Source organism: Canis lupus, chromosome 1, assembly GCF_003254725.2.
Source record: "Canis lupus dingo isolate Sandy chromosome 1, ASM325472v2, whole genome shotgun sequence".
Classification (NCBI taxonomy): Eukaryota; Metazoa; Chordata; class Mammalia; order Carnivora; family Canidae; genus Canis; species Canis lupus.
The window spans coordinates 100,239,552-100,266,435 of NC_064243.1; the positions used below are offsets into that span (position 1 = coordinate 100,239,552).

At 45.8% G+C, this 26,884-nt stretch overlaps 1 protein-coding gene and 1 long non-coding RNA gene across 11 annotated transcripts in view; one reads left to right on the plus strand and one right to left on the minus strand.

The window, feature by feature from the left end:
* LOC112643320 (zinc finger protein 850-like) overlaps positions 1–26,884 on the plus strand; it is a 76,334-nt gene that overhangs the window by 13,424 nt on the left and 36,026 nt on the right. For 3 of the 10 annotated variants that reach the window (XM_049094960.1, XM_049094930.1, XM_025421226.3), the window contains exons 1-2: positions 9,445–9,572; positions 26,492–26,703. The exons of 2 other annotated variants lie outside the window; for them this stretch is intronic. In XM_049094960.1, the coding sequence (XP_048950917.1) occupies positions 26,587–26,703 (117 nt within the window). In that variant the 5' untranslated portion in view covers positions 9,445–9,572; positions 26,492–26,586. 5 more of the 10 variants (XM_049095035.1, XM_049094999.1, XM_049095122.1 and 2 more) reach the window with 5 other exon arrangements.
* Positions 15,561–26,520, minus strand: LOC125753143 (uncharacterized). Its single transcript, XR_007404254.1, has 2 exons — positions 26,106–26,520; positions 15,561–16,905 (listed from the first exon to the last, which is right to left on the minus strand). It is a non-coding gene; the product is annotated as an uncharacterized LOC125753143 (long non-coding RNA).

A 26,884-nucleotide genomic window follows, 5' to 3' on the forward strand; every position in this document is an offset into this window, starting at 1 on the left:
TTTGCTACCACTACATCACCAAACCTGGGCTTAATAGCTAACCTATTGTAGATTAGTAGTTTTAGTTTTAAGTTGTATGTTGTAGTTTTAACTTTTCCTCAATCAGCCCAAAGTTTCCTGGTTACAGTAGTGATGTAATCCACCTAATAAGTCCCCATTGTCCCCCCAAATGGGGATGACTTTGCCCAAATAATCCTTTTTTTAAAATATTTTATTTATTCATTCACGAGAAGCACACAGAGAGGGGCAGAGACATAGGCAGAGAGAGAAAGAGAGAAGCAGGCTCCATGCAGGGAGCCTGATGTGGGACTTGATCCCTGGACTCCAGGATCACACCCTGGGCTGAAGGCAGGCGCTCAACCGCTGAGCCACCCAGGCGTCCCTCCTTTTTTGTTTTTATGACGTCCTTGTCCTGCCTTTAAAACCTTTCTGCCCCATTGGAGCTCCCTTAATATTTGCAAGATGGGATGCTGTTCAATTTATAAATTGTTCAATAGAGATAATTTGATCTTCAAATTTACTCAGTTGAATATTGTTTTTTTTTAGCAGAAACACTATATATGTTTAAATTTAGCGTGCATTCTTACCATCATGTTAGCACTTTCATAAATGCAGGCATGCAGAAATATAAAAATCCATCCCTGATGTAGTGTTTGCCTCTTTACAAAGTTAAATTCTCCCATTATGATTGCGGGATACTCTGAGAAAGCACTGAAAAGCTGTACTTGGGTGTTTGGTGGAAAACTAAACTTTGGCATCTGCAGGAGATTTTACAAGCCCAGGCAGACAGCAGATTTGGGGGCTGAGAACTGGCTGGAGGTGTGCAGGAGTCTCACAGGCAGGAGACATTTATCCTGACCGGCCGGAGGGGAGAGACTCCCTGAACACCCTGAGGGGTGAGTGTAAGTCAGGCTGGTCTCACATTGGTAAAGACAAGGTTGGCACGCACACCCGGCAGAGTTGCTTCCTCCCATCCTACGCGGTATATGGGAAGAACGTCTCACCGTGGAGTGCCAGCCTCCAAGTGATTTAATTCCTTCTCTTTCTGTAACAATTAACTGCTGATCACCCAAAGGATCGTCATTCCGTGTCTCCGATCTGGGCTTTGTTTCCAGACAGCTAGCTCAGGGGAAGTTGGATGGGACCAGGAGGGGACGGGCGCTGGAGTCATATCCGGCCTCCCCTTGACCTGGAAGTACTTGGAGCCTGGGGCAGCGGGGACTCTATCAGAAAAGACAGGGATTCCCCTGAGTGGTATTTCACCCGAAACATCCGGTCAGTGCCAGCCTCCCTCTCCACCGGAAGGATGGGAGTCCAGGTGGTGTAGGGCCTCTACCAGAACGAAGAGGGTCCCTAGTTCAGGCATGTGGGAAGCTGTGGAGTCCTTTTTTTCCCTCCTGGACATGCAGGATCATGGTGCCATCTCGCAAAATCAGCCAGGAAGGGGCCTGCAGAAGGGCCTGGTGCCTGGTAGGACGGCAGGGGTGGCACAGGAAGAGAGGAGACACCTGGCAGTTGTTGGAAGGACCCTCTGGGTTGAGTACCCGTACTTTGCTGGAGCCGATATTCCCATCAATCCTTAAGGTGGTGCCTGCCCACAGCTTTGGCCATTCTTGCTCCCCAGGGACACAGCACAGTCCACAGATGTGTCCTCCATTCCTCCCACAGGCATCATCATGACTGCTCTGGCTCCTCTTGGCGGTGATGGAGTGTAGACATCTGGACTAAACTCAGTGGATTATGTTGTCCATGATTATTTTAATGGAAAAAAGCCTCAGGCCCAAGATGATCAAGAAATTATGACCTTGTTGTACTGTCCCAGCACAGGGGTGTGAGAGCACCTAACCTGGGGTTCCTAAACAGTCTAGATTTGGCCACTCCCCAATTACAAAATCCAAAGGCAGAGAAATGTGTGGTGGTTAAAGAAGAAAGGACCTCAGCGAGGACAACGCAGGGAAGACAGTGGAATAACCTCTCAAAAATTGTCTCCAAAGTGCTCAAAACGCTTCCGGGTTTGTAGAAGGAAAATGTGGGGCAAAGGTGAGTAGGGACTTGCTGGTAGGCAGTAAAAGTCAAATAGGTCATTGTCCTGGAGTCAATCATGGGTGGGGTCTTGCATGTTCAGGGTAATCCTTAGTGCTTAAGGTGTAGTTTGGGTTCCCATCAGAGGATGCTTTGCCATCAGGGTCTTCCATCTGAGTCGAGACAAGCTGGAAAGAAGAACCTAGCTAGAAAGTTTGAGGTCAAATGGGGGCAGCCAAGGTCCTCTTTTGGTACTAAGAGAAACAGTATGTGTGAAGCCACTTTGGGCCCTCAACCAACCTAGTAATCCTAAGGTTTAACAAGAACACTTAGCCCACATGATTGATTAACATTTCTCTGATCATCTATAGATCATGCATTCTCTCCTAGAAAGAGTGAGCACTTCTGCATGCCACAAAGCGAAACAGACCCTCTTGCACAACCCCTAGGCACTAAGGAACCAGACCCCCTTGTACCACCTACCAGCACTGTGATAACATCTATAGCTAGCAGCACCAAGTGTGCATATAGTCAAGAAATGTCACAGACCAATGTAGTCCCTTTACTGGTTCACTGTCCTAACATTAACAATCTGTAGGCAAGACAGAAACCTCAGAATTGGCATTTTTACTAGAATCCACCTTCTCCCTAGGTGGCCAGTCTCCTGATAAAGATCATGTTCTGTTCCAATCAACACCTGCCTCGTTAGTATTGACTTCTGGGAGTTCTAGGTAGCCAGAACTGGGTTTTGGAAACAGAGGAGGGTATTTGAACACAGAGGCACACACACAGAGCAACCCATCCATGTGAAGAAGCAATTCTAGGGATACCTGAGTGGCTCAGTGGTTGAGTGTTGGCCTTTGACTCAGGGTGTGGTCCTGGGATTCCGGGATCAGTCCCATATTGGGCTCCCCTTGAGGAACCTGCTTCTCCCTCTGCCTATGTCTCTGCCTCTCTGTCTCTCATGAATAAATAAAATATTTTTTACAAAAAGAAAAAGCATACCAACTGCAAACATTGTTTTTCTGCATCAGGTAGAGTGGTTAGAAGCTTTTCACTCTTTTTGTTTTAAATATTTTAAATATTAAATATTTAAATATATTAAATATCAAATATTTTAAATATTTAAATATTTTAAATATTAAATATTTAAATATTTTAAATATTAAATAATTTAAATTTAAATAGCAGTTTCTCAGAAACCAATATGTACTCAATGCATATTTGTTAGAACAATGAATAAACAACATTTCAATTTTACTTGCATTTTTATTCCAAGCATCTTACATTGCTTCCTTAACTCTCCCTCCAAAGTGGTGTGAAAATTAGTAAAGAAAACCATATTTAAAATGGAGCTCTAGGGGATCCCTGGGTGGCGCAGCGGTTTGGCGCCTGCCTTTGGCCCAGGGCGCGATCCTGGAGACCCGGGATCGAATCCCACATCGGGCTCCCTGCATGGAGCCTGCTTCTCCCTCTGCCTGTGTCTCTGCCTCTCTCTCTCTCTCTGTGAGACTATCATAAATAAATAAAAATTAAAATAAAATAAAATAAATAAAATGGAGCTCTAGGGATGCCTGGGTGGCTCAGCAGTAAGCATCTGCCTTTGGCTCAGGGCATGATCCTGGGGTCCCAGGATCGAGTCCCGCATCAGCCTTCCTGCATGGAGCCTGCTTCTCCTTCTGCCTATGTGTCTGCCTCTCTCTCTCTCTCTGTGTCTCTGATGAATAAATAAAATCTTTAAAAATAAATATATAAATAAAATGGAGTTCTAATAGAGTGCCTGGGTGGCTCAGTCCTTGAAGCATTCAGCTTTTGATTTTGGCTCAAGTCATGATCTCAGGATTATGAAAGTTAGCCCCACATTGGGCTCTACCCTCAGCAGGGAGTTTGCTTGAGAGCCTCTCTGTCCCTCCCCCACTCATTCTCTCTCTCTTTCTCTCTCTCTCTCTTTCAAATAAATAGAATCTATTAAATGAAATGGAGGATTCACACAGGGAGGAATAGATAATCAGCAGGGAAAATGATTATTATTTTTATTTTGAAGAGGGAGGATGCTTTCTCTATAAATTTAATCTCCTGTTTTGAAAAAAAGGATGATCTCTACTTGCCCCAGGAACCACACACTAACCAGGACATGCAGCCAATGAAAAACTGTCACAACTGGAAACTTTTTCTTCGATGAACTTTTACTGATAGCAAACCTCCCACTTTCTTATTAAACCCTAATAAAATCTGACTTTAGCTTCTAACTCTTCAGTCTTGATTGTGGTTTGTCGTGGTTGCTAATCCCCATTTGAAATTCCTCTATTAGTCCTGAATAAACTCAGTTTTCTAGTAAAATAACTGGTTATTTACTCATAGAGATGACAGTAGCATTGCTCAATGTTTTCAACAATGAGAAAGTCACATTTTAGAGATAAAAGCCTTACCATAGTGACCAAGCACATTGGTCCACCACAGTCACATGCTCCATTTGATTCTAACTTTTCTCAGACATCATAGGCTTCTTCTAAAAGCTCTCTAAGGGGGCACCCCTGGTGGCTCAATGGTTTAGCACTGCCTTCAGCCCAGAGCCTGATCCTAGAGACCTGGGATTGAGTCCTATGTCAGGCTCCCTGCATGGAGCCTGCTTCTCCCTCTGCCTGCGTCTCTGCCTCTCTGTGTGTGTGTGTGTGTGTGTGTGTGTGTGTGTGTGTGTGTGGCTCATGAACAGCTTCTGTCTTCAGGTCGGGGTGTGATCCTGGAGGCCTGGGATCGAGTCCCACATCAGGCTCCCTGAATGGAGCTTGCTTCTCTCTCTGCCTGTCTCTGCATCTCTCTTTCCCCGAGTCTCTCATGAATAAATAAATGAAATATTTAAAAAATATAAAATTCTCTGAGGTCATAACTGTTTTTTTTTTCAGCTCTTATTGATGTGTAGGGAGATAGAATGTGGATTTCCTCATAGCTATTTCTGCCACTATCTTTAAATAGCTCCATAACCCTTATGAACTACTTTCTGAAATGTGCATTTCATGGCTGTTTTTCTGTGATAACTTTAATTCCTAAAGCAGGGATCCCTGGGTGGCGCAGCGGTTTGGCGCCTGCCTTTGGCCCAGGGCGCGATCCTGGAGACGCGGGATCGAGTCCCACATCGGGCTCCCGGTGCATGGAGCCTGCTTCTCCCTCTGCCTGTGTCTCTGCCTCTCTCTCTCTCTGTAACTATCATAAATAAATAAAAATTAAAAAAAATTAAAAAAAAAATCCTAAAGCAACACAATTGCCAGTGCCTGAGGAAAGAAGAATCACTTCCCAGTAAGGATATGAGATCACTGAATTCAGATAACCCTTTGTTTCAGGGTTCAGATACTCCCTTTGCACACTCACTGCAACTGAAAATGGCAATATGTGTTTGATTTGAAAAATAGCATCAGTTAAGTTCCACTATGTATGGGGTGATATTAGATTCCTAAAAGAAATTAAGGACATTTGAAATTATGGAGTAAGAAATATATGGATACAAGTGTTCCTTAATAGAAGGGACACAACCACTATACAGGCAAGAGAGTATTAGTGTGGAGCCAGAGGCTGACTCTGTCACTGACCACTTCATTCAGGGTGGCCTAACATTCCTGCTCTTCTTCAATATCAGAGAACTGTAAGGGGTGTAAAAGAGTAAACCACAGGCCTCAAATGGAGTCACTTCTGTTAGGCCATGTCACAAACCAGGGAGTAATTCTAAAGCTCAATGCACTTTCAAACTTCCCCAGAAATTTAGTTCCAAGCTCAGTCAGGAATTTCTGGTCATCACCAAAAAGGCAATCTGCCACATGGATGGGCCATCTCAATTCCCAAAGAAATATGATATATTCTCCTAATAAGACTCTTTTGTCCCCACAATAAGGTGACCTCACCTGACATAATCCTTTGTTCTGTTTATGACATTTAGGTCTTATCTCTAAAAACCTATACCTTTCTGTACTGTTTGAAGCTGCCTTTTGCCTGCTGGAAGAGATGCTGCCCAAGTCACAAATCACTGACTGAAGCCAATAGACCTTACAGTGTCTTAGACTTAATTTTTGTTGTTTAACACGGACTTCTGTATTCTTCCTAACCAATTCCAAACTGACTATAACGTTTCGGGATACAAGCATTGATGAGCAACATCTTTCCAGCTATGTACTTTCATTTAATATATCTGGAGTGCTGTACGAAATGACATGTAATTTACCTAAATAAAAGGATTTGAGAGCATCTAAAATAATAGTGTCTTGGAAGCTGACCGAACTTCCAGGAGTCTGAAATTATGACCCTTCGCCTTTAACAAGAAGTGATGCTAGTCCCTCTGGGTAGCAGAAGCACTTTCCTGCAGCCCTCAGGATGCCACGTGACCTCCGCACCAGTACTACCCGGAAGAGGACCCCCCCGCCCCCACCGGAGGGTGCCTGAGCTCTCGGAACTACACCACCCGGAAGAGCCTGGGCACCGAAGGCGGACGAGGGGCCAATGAGGGCACAGGACGCGGCGTTACTACGCGGGCGCAATCCTCGGGGGCGGGACTTCCCGCCTCATCTCGCGTAGGTATTTTGCCTCTGGTTGAGTCCGTTTATCCTGTAAGGTTTGGGTTCAGAGTCGGGGTGACTAACCCTGAACACCCGAAGGCACGTGCTGTCTTCGTCGCAACCAATGGGGGCCGGGCCCCGGACCGCCTCTCGAGTCCAATGGCTGCGGCCGCGCCCAGGGCCCCGACACAGTCGCTCATCCCCCGGACCCTCCCCGCGCTCCCTGCACCCAGACCCCTAAGGCCCGAGCGCGGGGCGCCTGCTCCTGGCCCTACGGCCCCGGCCCCGCCCCGGCGTTCCGGACAGGGAGGCGCCGGTGTGCGGGGTCCCCGCGGGTGAGCGCCTGCGGGCTGTATTGCTGGAGCGGGCAGCAGGGGAGGGGCGGGCAGGGGCTGACTGCGGGGTGGGGGTTCGTCAGCAGCGGGGAGCTGCACGGGTCCATTCTTTCTGTCAAAGCAGGTGCCGCGCGGCCAGTGAGCCTGCGCCCTCGCTGCCTGACGGGGCCGTCTGTCTTGGCGGTGCTGAGAGGGGGGCGACCCGCGTGTACATAGGCTTTATCTGGCCGCAGAGAAGGGCACGCCCCGCGGGGGTAAGCGAGGAGGAGGGACTCGCAGCAGTCGGTGGATTGTTGATGGACTCCGTGGCCAGTGGACGTGGGTGAACCGGTTGACTGGTCTATGTCTTGAGAAGGGCCGAGGCCGATTGTGGGTGTTGCAGGTGAGAAAAGGAAGGGAGGAGTCAGGGCAAACCCCAGGGCCTTCGTTACGCGAACCTTAAAAAGTGCCAGTTCCCCGCAAAAATGGATTGATGTGGGAGCGACAGAGAACTGCGGTTTCCAATAAAGCAGCTGAGTCAAAATAGCGGGCCAGTGTGGAGAACAAGAGAGAGGTAGTCTATTTTAAGGGGAAAGGGGGGAAGTTGGGGAGGCTGTTGTAAACTACAAGTCCACAGGAGTAAGTTGGGAGTTGCGGCTTCTCATTGGCTGAGGTCTTGGGTGCGGTGATCAGGAAAGCCTGTCTTTTTGGGGTCTGAGGTAGTGAAGTCGGGTCCCATATAAGGTCAATCCCATCGCTTTCTGTTGGGCCTGCAGTTGATCACATTGGTAGTGCCTGAGAGCTCCCCGAAGTGCAACCTCCCGACTCCAGTTTAGTGAGGTTTTCCGTTATGAATAGCAGCGGAAGGGATTGAAGCTCCCGTGAACCTGATGGAAGTTGGCAGTATGTTGATTATCCCTTGGGGTGTCCTAACTTGTCTTGACATGGTTAAGCATCTTAGATGTCTTAGGGAAGTGTGAGTGATGGTGTGGAGTGGGCAGCTGGACAGGACATTTTGGGAAACTGGGGGGAAGTTGCAGATTGGAGGCTTCCCAAAGTGATGGCTGTTGTGCGGAGCAGGGGGAGAATTGGGTCCCATTTAGGAAGGGCATGCAGGGACGCCTGGGTGGCTCAGTGGTTTAGCGCCTGTCTTCGGCCCAGGGTGTGATCCTGGAGTCCCGGGATGGAGTCCCACATCAGGCTCCCTGCGTGGAGTCTGCTTCTCCCTCTGCCTATGCCTCTGCCTCTGTCTCTGTCTCTGTGTCTCTCATGAATAAGTAAAGAAAATCTTTTTTAAAAAAAGGAAGGGAATGCAGAGAATATTGGCAGTGCTATTAGTAGGTCACTGGGTCCTACTAAACTGTGCTGAAGAGTGGTTCTGTTGTTCAGCGTGAGTTTGTATAGTTGCTGGGCATTGCGAACACAGGTGAAGGTAGAGAGAATGATCTGGCAGTCAGATGGGCAAGCCTTCCACGGGATGATGGATGGAACAAGAGATAGCAGAGGACAACTGGGAGTTTTGGAGTTTTTTTGTTTTTGTTTTTGTCTGTCTGTTTTAAGGCGGCCCCATGCCCTTGTGGAGCCCAAAATGAGACTTGACCTCTGGACTCTGAGATCAAGAGTCAAATGCTGAACCTACGAGTGTTTGGGAAACAGGGGCTACTATCTTACCAGTTTTGTAGGGCTTCACCAGAATTTTGGGATCAGCTTTTACCATATTTGGGGTCTTTCAAAGTCTTGCTGCTGGATAAGGTCTGGGCAGATGTGATCATTGCTGCTTCACTGTGCCTGGCAGGGAGACCTTTAGTGCTGGGGTCTTCACAACGGTTCAGTGGACAGTGCTGGGTTCTGATGGTTGAGGGACAGCATGGGCAGCACAGAAGTAGAAGAGGGTCTGTGAGTATCCTAAGTTGACATGTGCTTGTGAGTGCCTGTCATTGAAGGGAGGATTACAGGCAGGTTGAGGAGGGCTTCTCAGCAGCATCTGAGGCTTTCCCTCAGTTGGGATCCATGAGAGTCCTGGGGTGGTAGTGGAGCCATCAAACATCCTTTGGATGACCTGTGACGAGTACAAGAGTGAGTGGTGGGAGAATCGTGTGGTGTGGGGGCAGGAAGGCGTGGGCGTTCATCTGTGGGGTCTGAAGACAGGAGAGAGGTACAGTCTACAGAATCATGTGCACATGGATAGGAAGTGTGAGCCAAGGACCTCAGGGTCCTGATATTGAGGACTCTCTGGTAAAGCCAGGGCCCATACCTGGCTGTCTCAGGGCATAATCTGGGAGAGCCTGCATTGGGAATATCGTGACAGGAGGATGGGACCTTGCAGGCCACGCCCAGAGCTTAGATTGCACCTACATGTCCCGTGTCTGTTACTACTGAGGACTGAACAGTGATTGACGGGAAGGTGAGAGGAGTGCAGCATTAGCGGCACCAGGACCTGGCATTTATCTTACAGTGGGGAGCTGAGGTGGCAGGGGAGACTGGGGTGCTGTGGGGGGGGGGGGTTGGGTTGTGGGTTTTCAGAGAGAGAGAGAATTTTCATGGTTCCATCTGTCGCTCTCCTGACAGGGTGGCGTGACCTTTGAGGACATTGCCGTGTACTTCTCCTGGAAGGAGTGGAGACTTCTGGATGAGGCTCAGAGACGGCTGTACCACCATGTGATGCTGGAGAACTTTACACTTATATCCTCACTGGGTAAGGCCTTCACCGTCCTCATTCACCTGGAGTAGTAGACTCTGTATTCCACATCCCCCTCCTCTCTTTTCCAGGGGATGGTTTGTCCTTCTCATGTGTGGCCTGTGGGCACTGCTTGCTTCCCCAGCTTTCTGGGTAGTTGCTTTTGTGGCTAGCTCTGAGTTGTTGGTGTGCCCTTTCCTCTGCCCTGCAGTCCCCGTACCCTGTGTACTGAACCCTGAGGGTGACATTGGAGGTCAGTAGTCCTGCAGTGAGGCTGATGGATTGCACCTGGCTTGTCCTCAGCCCAGCTGGGTACATGTGTTCAGATCCGTGCCATTTCTGTGGCCCGGCTTTTGATGCCTTGTTTTAGGTGACATTTCCTTGTGCCTGCCTGTGCCTGAAACTGCGGGCATTGGCATGTTTACTTCTTAAGTGGACCATGGGCTACTTCTCAAGAGTGTCCTCTATGGTTCTTTCTGTGGCGTTTACATCTCTTCTACTCTCCGCCTTCCCTTGAGCTTTAAGATATTATTGACAGATAAGATTATATCAATGAAATTACATTATATGATGATTTTTGGTATACTATATAAGATTGGTGTAGTTTTTTATAGATTTATGTATTTGAGAGAATGAGAGGGAAAAAGTGTGTGTACTTGTACTTGCACTTGCAAGCAGAGAGTAAAGGAAAGGAAGAGAGAAGCCTAAGCTGACTCAGTGCTGAGAACAGAGCCTATGGTGGGGCTCGATATGAGGACCCTGATATCACTACCTGTTCAGAAACCAAGAAATTGGATGCTTAAACCACTGCACTACCAGGCACCCCTACTTTATGAAATTATTAACAAAATGAGGGACACCTCGGTGGCCCAGGTGTTGAGCATCTGCCTTTAGCTCAGGGCGTGTTCCCACAGTTCCAGGATCGAGTCCCACTTCGGACTCCTTGCATGGAGTCTGCTTCTCCTTCTGCCTGTGTCTGTCTCTCTCTCTTTCTCTGTCTCTCATGAATAAATAATTCTTAAAAAAAAAAATGAAGCTATAACACACCATCACTTAACATAATTATCTTTTTTGATCGTGATAGTGAGTCAAGAACTTAATATCTATCCTGTTATCAAAATCAAGTGTCGAATGCAATATTAATGACTGTAATCAACCTGTTGTACATTAGAATCTCGGAACTTCCTTATCTTGTAAGTGAAAATGTGTATCCCTCACCAACATCTCCCCATTTCCCTGAGTCCCTAGCTTCTGGGTTTTTTTTTTAATTTTTATTTATTTATGATAGTCACAGAGAGAGAGAGAGGCAGAGACATAGGCAGAGGGAAAAGCAGGCTCCATGCACCGGGAACCCGGCGTGGGATTCGATCCTGGGTCTCCAGGATCGCGCCCTGGGACAAAGGCAGGCTCTAAACCGCTGCGCCACCCAGGGATCCCTAGCTTCTGGCTTTCTACTTTGTTTACAGGAGTTTGATTTATTTCTTTTTTATATAATACTTAGATAAGTGATACCCTACAATGTTTGTGTTTTGCTGTGTGCTGTTTTGACTTTGCATAATGTTTTCCAGGTCCATCTGTGGAAAGTGACTTGTTGCCTTCTTTTTTTTTATGGCTGAATATTCCTGTGTGTGTGTGTACTAAATTTTCCTTGTCTCTTTATTTCATTTATTCATTTAAATACAATTTATTTTTTTGGGCTGCCCCAGTGGCTCAGTGGTTTAGTACCGCCTTCAGCCCAGGGTGTGATCCTGGAGACCCCGGATCGAGTCCCACCCACATCAGGCTTCCTGCATGGAGCCTGCTTCTCCCTCTGCTTGTGTCTGTGCCCCCCCCCCCCCACTCTCTCTTTCTGTGTCTCTCATGAATAAATAAAATCTTAAAAAAAATTATTTTATTTTTTACATATACTCCATATACAGTGTGGGGCTTGCACTTATAATGCCAAGATCAAGAGTCACATACTTTATGGACAGAGGCAGCCAGGCTTGCCTCCCTTGTCACTTTAAACATTCATACACACTTACTGATGTTTCCATTTATTTACTGTTACGAATAATACTTCAGTGAATATCCATGTTCAGATACTTATGGAGATACCGATTTTGTTTCTTTGGGATACATAACTAGAAATGGCAATGGTGGACTATATGGTAATTGTATTTTTTTTTTAAGATTACTTATTCATTCAGAGAGTGAAGAGAGAGGCACAAAGGCAGGCTCTAAACCGCTGCGCCACCCAGGGATCCCTAGCTTCTGGCTTTCTACTTTGTTTACAGGAGTTTGCCTATTTTTTTATTGAAATATTCAGATTTCACAACAGTATTTTATTATTATTTTTAAAATACATTTTTTTATTTGAGAAAGAGCAATTGAATGCATGCACAAGGAAGGGAATGCCAGATGGGGAGAGAGAGAAAATCAAGCAGACTCTGACCTAAACACAGAGCATGAAGTTGGGCTTGATCCCACAACCATAATAAGATCACCACCTTGGCTGAGACCAAGTGTCAGATGTTTAATTAACTGTACCACTCAGGCGCCTATTTTTAAAAAATATTTTGCTTATTTATTTTAGAGAAAGAGAAAGAGGGACAGCAGGGAAAGGCTGAGGGAGACGGAGAATGATTCCAAAGCAGATTTTCTGCGGACCATGGAGTCCGATGCAGGCTCCATCTCACAACTGTGAGTTCATGATCTGAGCCGAAACCAAAAGTCGAACACTCAACAGACCGAGCCACCCAGGCACCCTTCACAATGGTATTTAAAGATTTGTTTATTGGGGTGCCTGGGTGTCTTAGTCGGATAAGCATCTGTCTTTGATTCAGGTCATGATTCCAGGGTCCTGGGATCAAGCTCTGCATCACTTCTCCCACTCCTCCCTGCTTGTGTTTTCTCTTTTTATCTCTGTTTCTCTCTCTTAAATAAATAAAGTCTTTAAAGAATAGTAATAATAGGGGGATCCCTGGGTGGCTCAGCTGTTTGGCGCCTGCCTTTGGCCCAGGGCGTGATCCTGGAGTCCCGAGATCGAGTCCCGTGTCGGGCTCCCGGCATGGAGCCTGCTTCTCCCTCTGCCTTTGTCTCTGCCTCTCTCTCTCTCTCTCTCTCTCTATGTCTATCATAGGTAAATAAATAAATCTTAAAAAAAAAGAATAGTAATAATAGTTAACTTATTTTTTTTTAAGATTTATTTATTTATTTGAGAGAGAGAGACCAAGATAGGAGAGGCAGAGGGAGAGGAAGATAGACAATCCCAAGCAGCTCCTAGCTAAACAATGTGGAGATTGCTCTCACCACCCTGAAATGAGAACCTGAGCTGAAACTAGGAATTGAAGCTGAATCAGCTGTGCCACCCAGGCTCCCCAGAGATTTCACAACATTATTAAAGAGATTTTTCTGCCCCATTGTGGGTTTTTGGCATAATTGTAAACAATTAGTTGACTATATATGTGTGTGTTTACTTCTGGGATTTTTCTTCTATTCCCATTGTCTGTTTTTAAGCCCGTACCCTATTATTTTGAATACTATAGCTTTATAATCTAGTTTTGGAATCGGAAATGTCCTGCCTTCAGATTTGATTTTCTTTCTCAAGATTGCTTTGGCTTGGAATATTACTCAGCCATTAGAAACGACAAATACCCACCTTTTACTTTGATGTGGATGGAACTGGAGGGTATTATGCTGAGTGAAATAAGCCAATCAGAGAAGGACAAACATTATATGGTCTCATTCATTTGGGGAATATAAAAAATAGTGAAAGGGAATAAAGGGGAAAGGAGAGAAAATGAGTGGGAAATATCAGAGAGGGAAACAGAACATGAGAGACTCCTAACTCTGGGAAACGAACAAGGGGTGGTGGAAAGGGAGTTGGGCGGGGGATGGGGGTGACTGGGTGACAGGCACTGAGGGGGGCGCTTGATGGGATGAGCACTGGGTGTTATGCTATATGTTGGCAAATTGAACTCCAATTAAAAAAAAAAAAAAGATTGCTTTGGCTTTAGCCTTTGGTTGAATTGGTGACAGTGATACTAGTGTCCCCTGTGGAGCAGGCAGCTGGAGTCTCTGTTGAGCAAGGATTCCAGTAGTATCTGCCCTGTGGCTGATGGAGATAGCCTCAGCCCTTATTTCCCACCCATCCCCATTTGTCTCTGCTAATACACTGTCCGGCTTTCTTTTCTGTGTCCTTGTGCCGTTTTTAAGCTCCACTGTGTACTACCCAGTCTTAATGGCACTTTTGAGCTCCCTGAGATAATGCTATTCATAGATGACTGTTGAATTAATTTTTCTTGGGGTGAAAGATGGTATCTCCTATTCTACCATCCTCTTTGGGACAGTTTGGTTGTCCATGTGCCTATTTTCCTACAGTATTTTTTTTTAAGATTTTATTTATTTATTCATGAGAAACGGAGAGAGGCAGACATAGGCAGGAGGAGTAACAGGCTCCTCGCAAGGAGCCTGATGCAGGACTCGATCCTCGACCCCAGGAAGATCCAGGATCTGAGCCACCCAGGCATCCCTCCTACAGTATTTCTATCATCATGGTACCGTGTGGTTTTCAGCTTGAGCTTCCAGGGTAGAATCCTGTGTGTATCATAGTATGGACATGCAGCAGACATGACAGGTGATCTCCTACGGGCCCTGTTTTTGGCAAATCTCAGCTGGGAAAGGCGTGAAATTAGGCTTCTATTCAGATCATACTGGGCACCTTTGTTCATCCAGAGTTTGGTGTGATTGCTGATGGACACACCCCTTTTCCATGTTTTCTTCTTTACTCTTGACAATTTGTGAATTCTGGGTTCTAATCCTTTGGTAACTACATAACTTCCGGTACAGGAGTAATTGGTGCTCCTCAGGCCTCCACATCTCATTCATTCCTCTCACTGGTCTTTCTGTGTACTCTAGCATTCACTGAATGTTTTACCATGAGACATTCACATGTCCTTATTTTTAAAAAATTTTTTCTAAAGATTTTCTTTATTAGAGCACAAGCAGGGCAGGGATCAGAGGGAGAGGAAGAAGCAGGTTCCCTGCTGAGCAGGGAGCCCAGTGTAGGGTTCAGTCCCACGTCTCTGGGACCATGACCTGAGCCGAAGACAGGTAAATAACTAAGCTACCCAGGTGCCCCATTTACCTGTTCTTAAACTGATATTGAACAGCTGCAAATTTAGTGTGATTGAATTCTTCTACAACTTTGTACTTGGATAAGTATCACCAGCAGAAGTGGTCCCAAACTAAGTTGTGGGAGGAGAAGTAAGGTTTAATTTTTTTTATTTATTTATGATAGTCACACAGAGAGAGAGAGAGAGAGAGGCAGAGACACAGGCAGAGGGAGAAGCAGGCTCCATGCACCGGGAGCCTGATGTGGGATTCGATCCTGGGTCTCCAGGATCGCGCCCTGGGCCAAAGGCAGGCGCCAAACCGCTGCGCCACCCAGGGATCCCGAGAAGTAAGGTTTAGACCCCTTGGCTCTCTTCCTTGTGTCATACCCTAGTTTGATATCCTTCTAGTGGGATCTCCATAACAGTTTGACTTTCAAGGCACAACAATGCACAGCAGCCACTCTTTCAACTGAATTTCATCTCCAGTGTCTGGAAACCATGCCATACACTCATTCTCAAGTGAGACAGTGGCATGTATATGATATGTATGTGACTGTCATGTATGTGACAGTGGCATGTGATAGGATGAGCCCCCTGCTATAGTCAACACATATTTTACCAGCATTTCCTTGCATTCAGGTTGCTGCTGTGGAGCAAAGGCTGTAGAGGCACCCATTGAACAGAGTGCTTCTGGAGGCGTGTCACAGACCAGGACACCCAGGGCAGCTCTGTCTTCCTGGATGACCCACCCCTGTGAAATGTGTGGTGCAGTCTTGAGAGACATTTTCCACTTGGCTGAGCATCAGAGAAAAGAAAAGAGTCAGAAACTGTTGAGGTGCAGGGCATGCGGGAAACAATTTTATTTCAGTATAAAGTTTCAACAACAGGAACATCACGTGAAACAAAAACCATAAACATGGACACAGTATCTTTTGTAAAGAGCTGGGGACTCCATGATTCTGGGAAGTCCTTTGCCTGTGTGGAGGTTCAGAAGGACTTCCTGTCTGGCTTAGGGCATCTACAGCAAGAGGCCACTGAGTGGGGAGAAGCCAAACACAATTACACAGTGCAGGACATCTTTACAAAGCAGAAAAAGTCGTTATCCTTGGGGAGAATGCAAGAATGCCTTCGGTTACAAACATTCACATATTCAGGACCAGAGTGTCCACCTTGGAAGACAGTACTTTATGTGCAGTGACTATGGGAAAATGTTCAGGTACACATCCTTATTTGTGATACACCAGAGATTTCATATTGGAAAAGGACATTATGAATTTGAAAAATATAGAAAATCCCTTTGGCAAATGTCAACCCATAGTCAAAATGGAGATATTCACAGTGGATCCAAGCAGTACACATGCAGCAAATGTGGGAAATCCTTAAACCACAAATTTGTCATTTATCCCCAGAAATGGCACAATGGGGTGAAGAGTAATGATTGCGTTACATGTGCAAAATCTTTAATCCATAGATCAGGTTTTATTACTTACAGGGTTCAGCCTAGAGAAAGGTTTTATAAGCGTAGTGGCTCCACAAAATATTTTACATTTATGTCAGCCCTCCATTATCATCAGAGATCTCACACAGGGAAAAGACTTTATGAGTGCAGTGAATGTGGGAAATCTTTTACCACTAATTCTGTCCTCCATGCTCATGGGAGAGTTCACACTGGAGAAAGACCTTATGAGTGCAGTGAATGTGGCAAGTCCTTTCTGTGAAAATACAGCCACAAAGTACATATAAATGTTCATTCAGGTGAAAAGCCTTGTAAGTGTAATGAATGTGGCAAATCTTTTAAGTGGAAGTCAACACTGATTAAACACCATAGAATTTGGGATCCCTGGGCGGTGCAGCGGTTTGGCGCCTGCCTTTGGCCCAGGGCGCGATCCTGGAGACCCGGGATCGAATCCCACGTCGGGCTCTCGGTGCATGGAGCCTGCTTCTCCCTCTGCCTGTGTCTCTGCCTCTCTCTCTCTCTCTGTATGACTATCATAAATAAATAAAAAATATATTTAAAAAAAAAAGGGTTTAAACACCATAGAATTCACACAGGAGAAAGGCCTAATGAGTGCAGTGAATGTAGGAAATCTTTTATCTATAGCACTCACCTCCATTATCATCACAGAATTCACATTGGAGAAAGGCCTTATGAGTACAATGAATGTGGCAAGTCCTTTATCTGATGAAATATCCACAGGTACACAGAAAGATTGACTCAGATGAAAGCCTTTATAAGTGAAATGATTGTGGGAAGTCTGTGAAATGTAAGTCAACATTGATTAAACACCAGAGAATTCACACTGGAGAAAGGCCTTATGAGTATAATGAATGTGGGAAGTCTTTTACTACTAATTTGGCCCTTTGTTAATCACCATAGAGTTCACACTGGAGAGAGACCTTATAAGTGCAGTTGAATGTGGCAAGTCCTTTGTCAGAAAAAATAGCCTGAGTATATGCCTAAAGGTTCACTCAGGTGAAAAGCCTTATAAATGTAATGAACGTGGGAAATCGTGGAGGTGTAAGTCAACATTCATTCAACACCAGAGAATTCACACAGGAGAGAGGCCTTATGAGTGCAGTGAATGTGGGAAATCCTTTACCAGTAGATCTGCCCTTCATTCTCACCAGAGAGTTCACACTGGTGAATGGCCTTATGAATGCACTGATTGTGGGAAATCTTTTACTACTACTTCTGACCTTCATTCTCACAAGAGAGTTCACAATAGTGAAAGGCCTTATTTGTGCAGTGAATGTGGCAAGTCCTTTATCCAAAGAAACACTCTCAATGTACACGAGAAGGTTTATGCCAGTGAAAGTCTTTATAAATGTAATGAATATGGCACATCTTTGAACTATAAGTCAACATTGATCCAACACCAGAGAATTCACACAGGAGAAAAGCCTTATCTGTGCAGTGAATGTAGGAAGTCTTTTAGTTATAGCCGTACCCTCCTATATCATTGTCAGAGTCACCTTGCAATAAGCCCTTATGATTGTAGTGAATGTGGGAAATCTTTTACTTGTAGTTCTTCTCTTTATGATCACAAGTGAGTTCACACTGGAGAAAGGCCTTACAAATGACACGAATGTGGGAAGTCTTTCACTGCTCGTTCCCTCCTCCGTTCTCACCAGAGACTTAACACTGGAAAAAGGCCTTATGAGTGCAGTGAATGTGTCAGGACCTTCCAAAGAAATATCCTCAATGTACACATAAAGGTTCATTTGGGTGAAAAGCCTTATTAAGTGTAATGAATGTGGGAAATTGTTGAAGTATAAGTCGACATTCGTTCAACACCAGAGAATTCACACAGGAGAGAGGCCTTATGGTTGCAGTGAGGGAAATCTTTTATTAGTTACAGTGCGCTTAGTTATCACAGAGTTCACAATGGAGAGAGACCTTAGGAATCCTGAAGATGTGGGAAAACTTTCAGCTAAATTTTTTTTAAAGGATTTTATTTATTTATTCATGACAGACGCAGAGAGAGAGAAAGAGGCAGAGACACAGGCAGAGAGAGAAGCAGGCTCCATGTAGGGTGTCCGATGTGGGACTTGATCCTGGGACTCAAGGATCACGCCCTGGGCTGAAGGCAGGCGCTAAACCGCTGAGCCACCCAGGGATCCCCTTCAGCTAAATTTCTAATCTCATTCAACTTGAGGGATCCCTGGGGATCGAATCCCACATCGGGCTCCCAGTGCCTGGAGCCTGCTTCTCCCTCTGCCTATGTCTCTGGCTCTCTCTCTGTGTGTGTGACTATCATAAATAAATAAAAATTAAAAAAAAATTTCTCATTCAACTTGAGAAAGTACACAGTAAAAGTTCTTAATAGGTGATAATATGAACTGAATGGTTATGTTCACTAATGGTGACATGTCGAATCCCTGTCCTCTAATGCAGTAGGAGTAGTAGGTGCTGTCTTTTGAAGGTAATATTTATTAGAATGGGTCATGTGTGTAGATCCCTAATGAATGGTATTGATGTTTTATAAGAATCTGAGATAGCTAGCTTCCCCTACCAATCATGTGAGGACCCTTTGAGAAGATCTCCAATCAATCAGGAAGCTGGTCCTTGCCAGACACAAAACCAGACCATATGGGGAATGTTATGTGAGGTATCCAGCTTCCATAACTGAGAAATAAATAAATGTTGCTTACAAGCCACCCAGTTTATCATATTTTGTTAGAGCAGCCTGCGCTCAGACAAACATGAAGAATATGGGTAATTCTTCGGGCAAAGATACTGTTTCAGAGAAATCAGAATACACCCTGGAGCAAGGCCACATGATTAAGGTGAAGGACACCATTCCTTTCACCAAACTTCTGTCTTTATTCCACATCTGAGAGTTCACACTGCAGAAAGGCTTTAAAATGGCAGGGAAGATGATATTTCCTTCCTTAGTATATGATGCTGAGAACCTTTATGAGGCAGCCATCTTCCCAATTTGAGCTTTGTTCACCTGAATGTCCACAATGGAATGACTTCCTTAGGTTCCAGGTATTTGAGAAAAATTTGGAAGTTGTACTCTGTGATCTGATGTATTCAAAGTCCTTGCTGGAAGTCACTGCCAGATCCTGTGGCAGACGTCCTTTCACCTCAGCCACCTTGATGGTCCCAATAGTGAACTTCTGTCACCACCCATATGCTCAACACCATATGCATTATCCATTAGTGATGCTGACCTTTGCTTTGTCATTTGCTGATGGCAATTATGGGTATTTGGAACTCCTTATTCCCTGCTATTTTAGGGCATGGATGTGAGCCAGTGTTGACCCTCAGTACCTCATCAATATTCTGCGTGGTGGTTTGCCGAGAATGAGTAAATCTGGTAGGGGCATTGTTGGTCTCCTGAGGATTGTGATAAATCTTTGTGGCTTCCAAGTCAGCAACACAGGAATTAGGTGCTAAGTGTTGCTCTCCTTTAGGTATTGCTAACTGTCTTTTTGATTGAATTACCATGAATCTTAGGTATCAGATTCACACTAAGGGGTGGTTTGAAATTAGAATTGGGCTCTGCCAGCACATAGGAGATTAATTGTCTCCCAAATTTACTTATCTCCGAACGGATGATTGCAAATAAATAATACATATGTACGTCAGTTCTACTCTTCAGCTTGGGCCTCAATTTGTTTTTTGTTTTTGTTTTTTTTTTTTTAATTTTTTTTTTTTTTTTTTTTTTTATTTATGATAGTTACAGAGAGAGAGAGAGGGAGGCAGAGACACAGGCAGAGGGAGAAGCAGGCTCCATGCACCGGGAGCCCGATGTGGGATTCGATCCTGGGTCTCCGGGATCACGCCCTGGGCCAAAGGCAGGCGCCAAACTGCTGCGCCACCCAGGGATCCCTTGGGCCTCAATTTGTATTGAAACTCAAGACCTTTGTTATGGGCTGAATTCTGTACCTAAAATTCACATGTTAAAGTTGTAACCCCCAGTACCTCACAATATGACTTTAGTTAGAGACTCTTTAAGGAGATGGTGAAGTTGATGGGTTATTAGGATGGACTCTTATGAGATATGACTGGCTTTGTGATAAGAGGAGATGAGGATACAGGCACACACAGCTGACCATGTGAAGATAGGGAGCCCCTCTATAAGCCAAGGAGTGGAGTCTCAAGGAGCTAACCTTGCTGACACCTTATATTCTATTTCTAGACTCCAGATTTGTGGGAAAATAAGTTTCTCTTATTTTCCCAGTGTGCAGTACTGTATTATAACACTTCTAGGAAATACAGCCTCTTAGGATCCACATCTGGGTTTTATGTTCTGGATGCCAGGAAGTTTTGAGTGCTCACAGGTCACCCTGAAGAGGGAGCAGCTGAGACCATCTCCAGTGCTTGTGGAGACCATGTGAATATTTTGCTTGTCCACAGCTGATAGCACATAGTGCCTTCCACTGTTGAGTGGAATTCTACCTCAGATCCTTCAGAGGAGTTATGTGACCTGATGTACAGTATTCACCTGTGACACCACAGGGGAAGGGGAACTGTAAGTGGTCATCTAGATGACTACGTAATTAGGTAATTAGAGGAGATATCAGGCCCCTAGTGGAGTACATATGGTGTCAAAGTGTATCCACAGATGTAGTGAGTAGCTGGGCAGGAACAGTGTGCACAGAAATTCATCACTTCAGACACAGGTATCCTGTGTAACAGATCATTGTCATAAAATAATCCAAAAGTCTCTGAATTATCCTATTTTCTGGGGTGCTTAACGTGTCCAGGCCATTGTGCAGGCAGGAAAAAGCTAAAGACCAGGGAGAACACATAGTCCAGGGAAGTAGCTTTTGTGACCCAATGGAGGGGAGGGGGGGACATCTTCCTTCCAGGTACACCCTAGCATCTACAGCAGAAAAAGGAAATGTTACTGGAGGTGGTGCAGAGGCCTACTCTTGCTTGGTCAAGATAATCAGTCCCGATGTCCATAAACAAACAATTTCTCCAAGGTGGACTTCTCAGCATTTTTCTCTGGTCTGAAGGCTTGGAGGTGGTTTTGCAAAGATGTCCTTTTAGTCAACACCCTTTTCTTCTTTGGACATATACCAGTATTGATCTCTTCATGTGTTTGAAACATTTGGGTTATTTCCAGGATTTGGGTTATTTTCAACTTTTGACTTTCACAAACCCCTCTGTATATTTTCATTACATTTCCTTATGCAGGGCATGTTGGTGGCTCAGTTGGTTAAGTGTTTGCCTTTGGCTCAGGTCATGAATCCATGGTTCTGGGATGGAGACCCCATCAGGCTCCCTGCTCAGCAGGGAGTCTGCTACTCCTTTTCCCTCTGCCCCTTACCCTACTTGTTTTGTCCCTTGCTCTCTCTTTCAAATAGATAGGGCAGCCCAGTGGCTCAGCGGTTTAGCACCGCCTTCCGCCCAGCGTGTGGTCCTGGAGACCCGGGATCAAATCCCATATCGGACTCCCTTTGTGGAGCCTGCTTCTCCCTTTGCCTGTGTCTCTGCTTCTCTCTCTCTCAGTGCCTCTCATGAATAAATAAAATCTTTTTAAAATTCCATATGCAAATAGTCTTCATTTCTCTTCTGTTAAAACTCAGAGCGTAATGCCTAAGTCACAGGTAGGTCAGTGTTAACATTTTCATGAATGGGGTCAATATGGGATTCTAAACTTCACTATTGTATTCTTACCAGGCATGTATGAGAGTTCCAGTATTTCCAGTCCCTGTCAATACCTGGTACCGCCAGTCTTTAACATCCGCCTTTTTATTATGTGTGTAGCACTGTGTTCTAATTGCATTTCCTAGGGATTTCTGATGTTGAATATTTTTTCATTTGTTTATTACCTATATGACTTCCTGGGTAAAATTCCAATTTGTATCATTTGCCTGTTTTCTCTCTCTTTCTCTCTTTTTTAAAGATTTTATTTATTCGAGAGAGAGAACATGTGAGAGAGAACACAAGCAGAGGGAGGGGCAGAGGGAGAAGCTAACTTCCCACTGAGCAGGGTGCTGGATACCTGGCTTGATCCCAGAACCCTGGGATCATGACCTGAACTGAACTCATGTGCTTAACCAGCTGAGCCACCCAAGTGTCCCTTGTCTATTTTCTTTTATGTGAGTTTCAGCTAGTTCCCTTTTCAATTACAAAAACTATATACATACGGGCAGCCTGGGTGGCTCAGTGGTTTAGCGCTGCCTTCGGCTCGGGTCGTGGTCTTGGGGTCCCAGGGTCGAGTCCTTGTCAGGCTCCCTGCATTGAGCCTGCTTCTCCCTCTGCCTGTATCTCTGCCTCTCTCTCTATCTCATGAATAAATACAATCTTAAAAAAAAAGACTATATACATACAACAAAGATAAATGTTAGAATTTTCTCATTCTTCCATGGTGTGACATTTTTCTCTATGGAGTCATGGTAATACTGGAAGGCTATTTCTTCATTATTTTTCCAGATTTTTTGTGTTTTGCTCAATATCATGGCCCAAAACACCTTACATGTATAAATCTAGGGTGCATTTTTACCATGACAGCGTCATTTTCTTAAGTTTAGGCATTCAGAAAAACAAAAATTCATCCCTGATGTGTAGTGTTTGCCAATATCCAGAGTGTAAATCCCACCCCACCCCCCCCTTATGAGAACAGGATATGCTCAGAGAAGGTTCTTAGAAACTGCATTTGGGTGTTTGGTAGGAAACCACTCACTGTGGAGGCTGCACGCTGGCTGGAGGTGTGTAGGAGCATCACAGGCAGGATAAATTAATCCTGACAGGCTGGAGGGACCTCCTTGAACACTCAGGGGTGACTGTAAGGCAGGGGTGTGGGGGACACACCCACACCCACTGGGTTCAGAGTTGCTTCCTCTGATCCCACCTGTACATTGGAAGGATTTCCCACTGTGGAGCACCAGCCTCCAATTAATTTAATTCCTTCTCTTTCTGTAATAGTTGACTGCTGGTCCCCAAAGAGTCGACATTCCGTGCATCTCACCACTGCTCTGGGCTTTGTTTCCAGACCACTGTCTCGGGAAGCTTGCAGGGCTGGCCACTTCCAGCCTCCCCTTGGCCGGAAAGGACTGAGAGACAGGTGGGACAGGGACTGTCCTGAGAAAGACAGGGATTCCCCCCTGGGCAAGACCTCACCCAGAACATCCGTATCAGTGCTGACCTCCCTCTCCACCTGAAGGGCCGGAGTCCAGGCAATATAGGGCCTTTACCATAAAGAAAAGGTTTCCTTGGTCAGGCTTGCAGGATCTGCGGAAGCCTTTTATTTCTTCCACACACACTTGGGATCATGGTCTCATCTAGCCAGGAAGGGGCTTGTGGGGTGGTCTGCTGCTGGGTGAGAGGGCAGGAGTGGCACAAAGACAAGACACCTGGCAGTTGTTGGAAGAACCCTCTGGGTTGAGTACCCGTAATTCACTGGAACTGACGTTTTCACCATCAATCCTTGAGGCATTGTCCTGCCCAGAGCTCTCTGGCCATTCTTGCTCTCCAGGGACACAGCACAGTCCACAGGTGATCCTACATTCCTCCCACATGCTCTATCGTGACCACTCTGGTACCTCCTGGCAGTGACGGGGTGTAGATGCCTGGACTAACTCAGCAGATTAGGTTGTCCACAATTCTCTTAAGGGGAAAAAAACCTCAGGAGCTGGTTTGTCAACAAATTCTGACTTCTGACTTTGCTGTAGTTTCGGGGCACAGGGGTGCGAGAGCACCTAACCTGGGAGTGCTTTGTTTGACAGATTACCTTTGGCCACTCTGTGGTGACAAAATCCAATGGCAGAGAAAGTTGTGGTGGTGAAACAAGAAAAGGAATCTCTTTCAGCCTGACCAACACAGGAAAGACAATGGACTAGCCTTTCAAAGACTGACTCCAGAGTGATGAACAAGAGTTTGAGGTTCACATAAGGAAATATGGGGCCAAGGTGGATAGGTACATGCAAGAAGGCAGTGAACATCAAACAGATCGTTGTCTTGGAGTCAGTGGATTGAGTTTGCTGGCTCAGGGCAATCATTAGTGGTTGAGGGGAGTAGTTTGGGTTCTCATCAGGGGATGCTTTGCCATAATGGTCAATGGTCTGCATCATGAGACCGCTGGAAAGAAGAACTCAACTGGAATGTGAGCTCAATCTGGTGGCAGCTGAGATTCACTTTTCAGTACTAAGAAAAACAGTATGTATGGTTGAAGCCACCTCAGGCCCTTGGGTGACCTAGTAATCTTACAGTTTAACAAGCATCCTTAGCCTACATGATTAACTTTTTGTTTATCTACAGATCATGCATTCTCTCCTAGAAAGAGCTGAGCACTTCTGCATGCCACAAAGCAAAACAGACCCTCTTGCACACACCCTTGCACCACTGCGATAACATCTATAACTAGAACCATCAAGTCTGCATGTTGTCAAAAAGTGTTAAGGACTGCTGTGCTCCCTTTACTGGCTAACTGCCCTAGAATCCTTTAAAAACGCCTGGGAGGGCAACCTGGGTAGTTTGGGCCACGGCATGATCCTGGAGACCCAGAATTCGAGTCCCATGTCGGGCTCCCTGCACGGAGCCTGCTTCTCCCTCTGCCTGTGTCTCTGACGCTGTCTCTGTCTCTCTCCTGAATAAATAAATGGAATCTTTAAAAAAAATAAAGAATGGTTTAAAAAATAATAAAAACTCCTGGGAGAGGTAGAAACCTTGAGGTTGATCTTTGTACAAGAGTCCACCTTCTCCCCAGGTGGCCAGCCTTCTGAATAAAGCTCATTTTCCTTTCCAATCAATACCTCTCTCTTGGGCAGCCCCAGTGGCGCAGCGGTTTAGCGCCGCCTGCAGCCCAGGGCGTGATCCTGGAGACCCTGGATCGAGTCCCACATCAGGCTCTCTTTATGATGCCTGCTTGTGTCTCTGCCTCTCTCTCTCTGTCTCTATGAATAAATAAATAAAATCTTTAAAAAAAAAAAAAAACCTCTCTCTTGAATATTGATTTCTGTAGTGCTAAGCAGCTGAAATTGGGATTTGGAAATATGGGATGTATGTGAACACAGGCACAGACAGAGCAATCCATCTGTGTGCCAAAGCAATTCTAAAAGGATATCATACGGGGATGCCTGGGTGGCTCAGTGGTTGAGTGTCTGCCTTTGGCTCAGGTCCTAATCTCGTGTCCTGAGGTAATCTGCCACATGATTGGGCCCTGTTACCCAAAAGTTGAGGCATACCCCTAGTAAGACTATTTTGCCTCACATTAAGGCGCCCTCACCTGATATAATCCTTTTTTTTTTTTTCCTGTTTATAATGTATTTGTCCTATCTTTAAAAACCATTCTGGGGATCCCTGGGTGGCGCAGTCGTTTGGCGCCTGCCTTTGGCCCAGGGCGCGATCCTGGAGACCTGGGATCGAATCCCACGTCGAACTCCCGGTGCATGGAGCCTGCTTCTCCCTCTGCCTATGTCTCTGCCTCTCTCTCTCTCTCTGTGTTACTATCATATAAAAATTAAAAAAAAAAATCTTTAAAAAAAAAAAAACATTCTGGGTGCCCTGATGGCTCAGTCGGTTAAACATCTGCCTTCAGTTCACGTCATGATCCTAGAGTGTAGGATCCACCCCACATCCAGCTCCCTGCTCTGTGGGAGGCCTGCTTCTCCCTCTGCCCCTGCTCATGCTCTCTCAAATAACTAATTTTTAAAAGAACAACAAAAAACCCTTTCCCTTTCTGTACTGCTTCCTTGAGGCTGCCCTCTACTTGCTAGATGGGATGCTGCCCAAGTCAGAAATCGCTGAATAAAGCCAACACCCTTTAGGAGGCAGTGTTGAATTTTTATCATTTGGAAGGGAGGTTTCTATTGTTTTCTATTGTTCCTAACTACAAAACGTATTCTAATGCTTCAGGGCGCAAGAATTGATGAAAAACAACACCTCTCCAGCAACTCAAAACACACCTTTCAAGAATTGATGAAAAACAACACCTCTCCAGCAACTCAAAACACACCTTTCTTTCTGAAGTACCTCAAGAAATGATAGGTCATTTACCTCTGCGAAAGGATTGGAGATTTGAGAGCATCGAAAATAATAGTTTTCTCCTTTGAAAACTGTTATGGAGTCTGAAATTATGGCTCTTCTTCACCCTTAATAAAGAAAAAAGCTGGTCCCGCTATAGAAGCAGGATTTCCCGGCAGACCTTAGGATGCCACCAAAAAAAGCCCTGAACCTCCAGGGTGTAGGACCCACTACCGGCGACAGCCAGACCTTCTGGGAACCACACCGCCTGGAAGTGCCTGGGCACTGAGGGAGCGGCGAGGAGCCAATGAGGGAATAGGAAGCGGCGTTTATGGGCGGGCGCCGGCCCCGGGGCGGGACTTCCGGCCCATTACGACCTTAGGCTTCTTTTTCCGTTTGTTTACTTTGCCTGGGTTCAGGAAAGCAATTTCGGAAGGATTACTGATCGAGAAGAGGTAAGGGCAGGCTGTCGCTCCAACGCAAGACTGGGGTCCGAGGCTCCGCAACGCTTCTCATGATGAAGCCTGGAAAAAGAATGATGGTCCGGGTGTCCGCTCCGCTCCCTCAGCTCTCGGCCCTACTCCGCCTCCCGAGTCCGATGGCGGCGGCCGCGCCCAGGGCCCCGGCGAAGGTAAACGCTAGTCCTCAGGACCCTCCCCGCCCTCCTCGCACCCAGACCCCTAAGGCCCGAGCGCGGGGCCCCTGCTCGTGGCCCTGCGGCTCCGGCCCCGGCGTTCCGGACAGGGAGGCGCCGGTGTGCAGGAACCCCACGTGTGAGCGCGGGTGCGCTGTATTGCAGGGGAGGGGTTGGC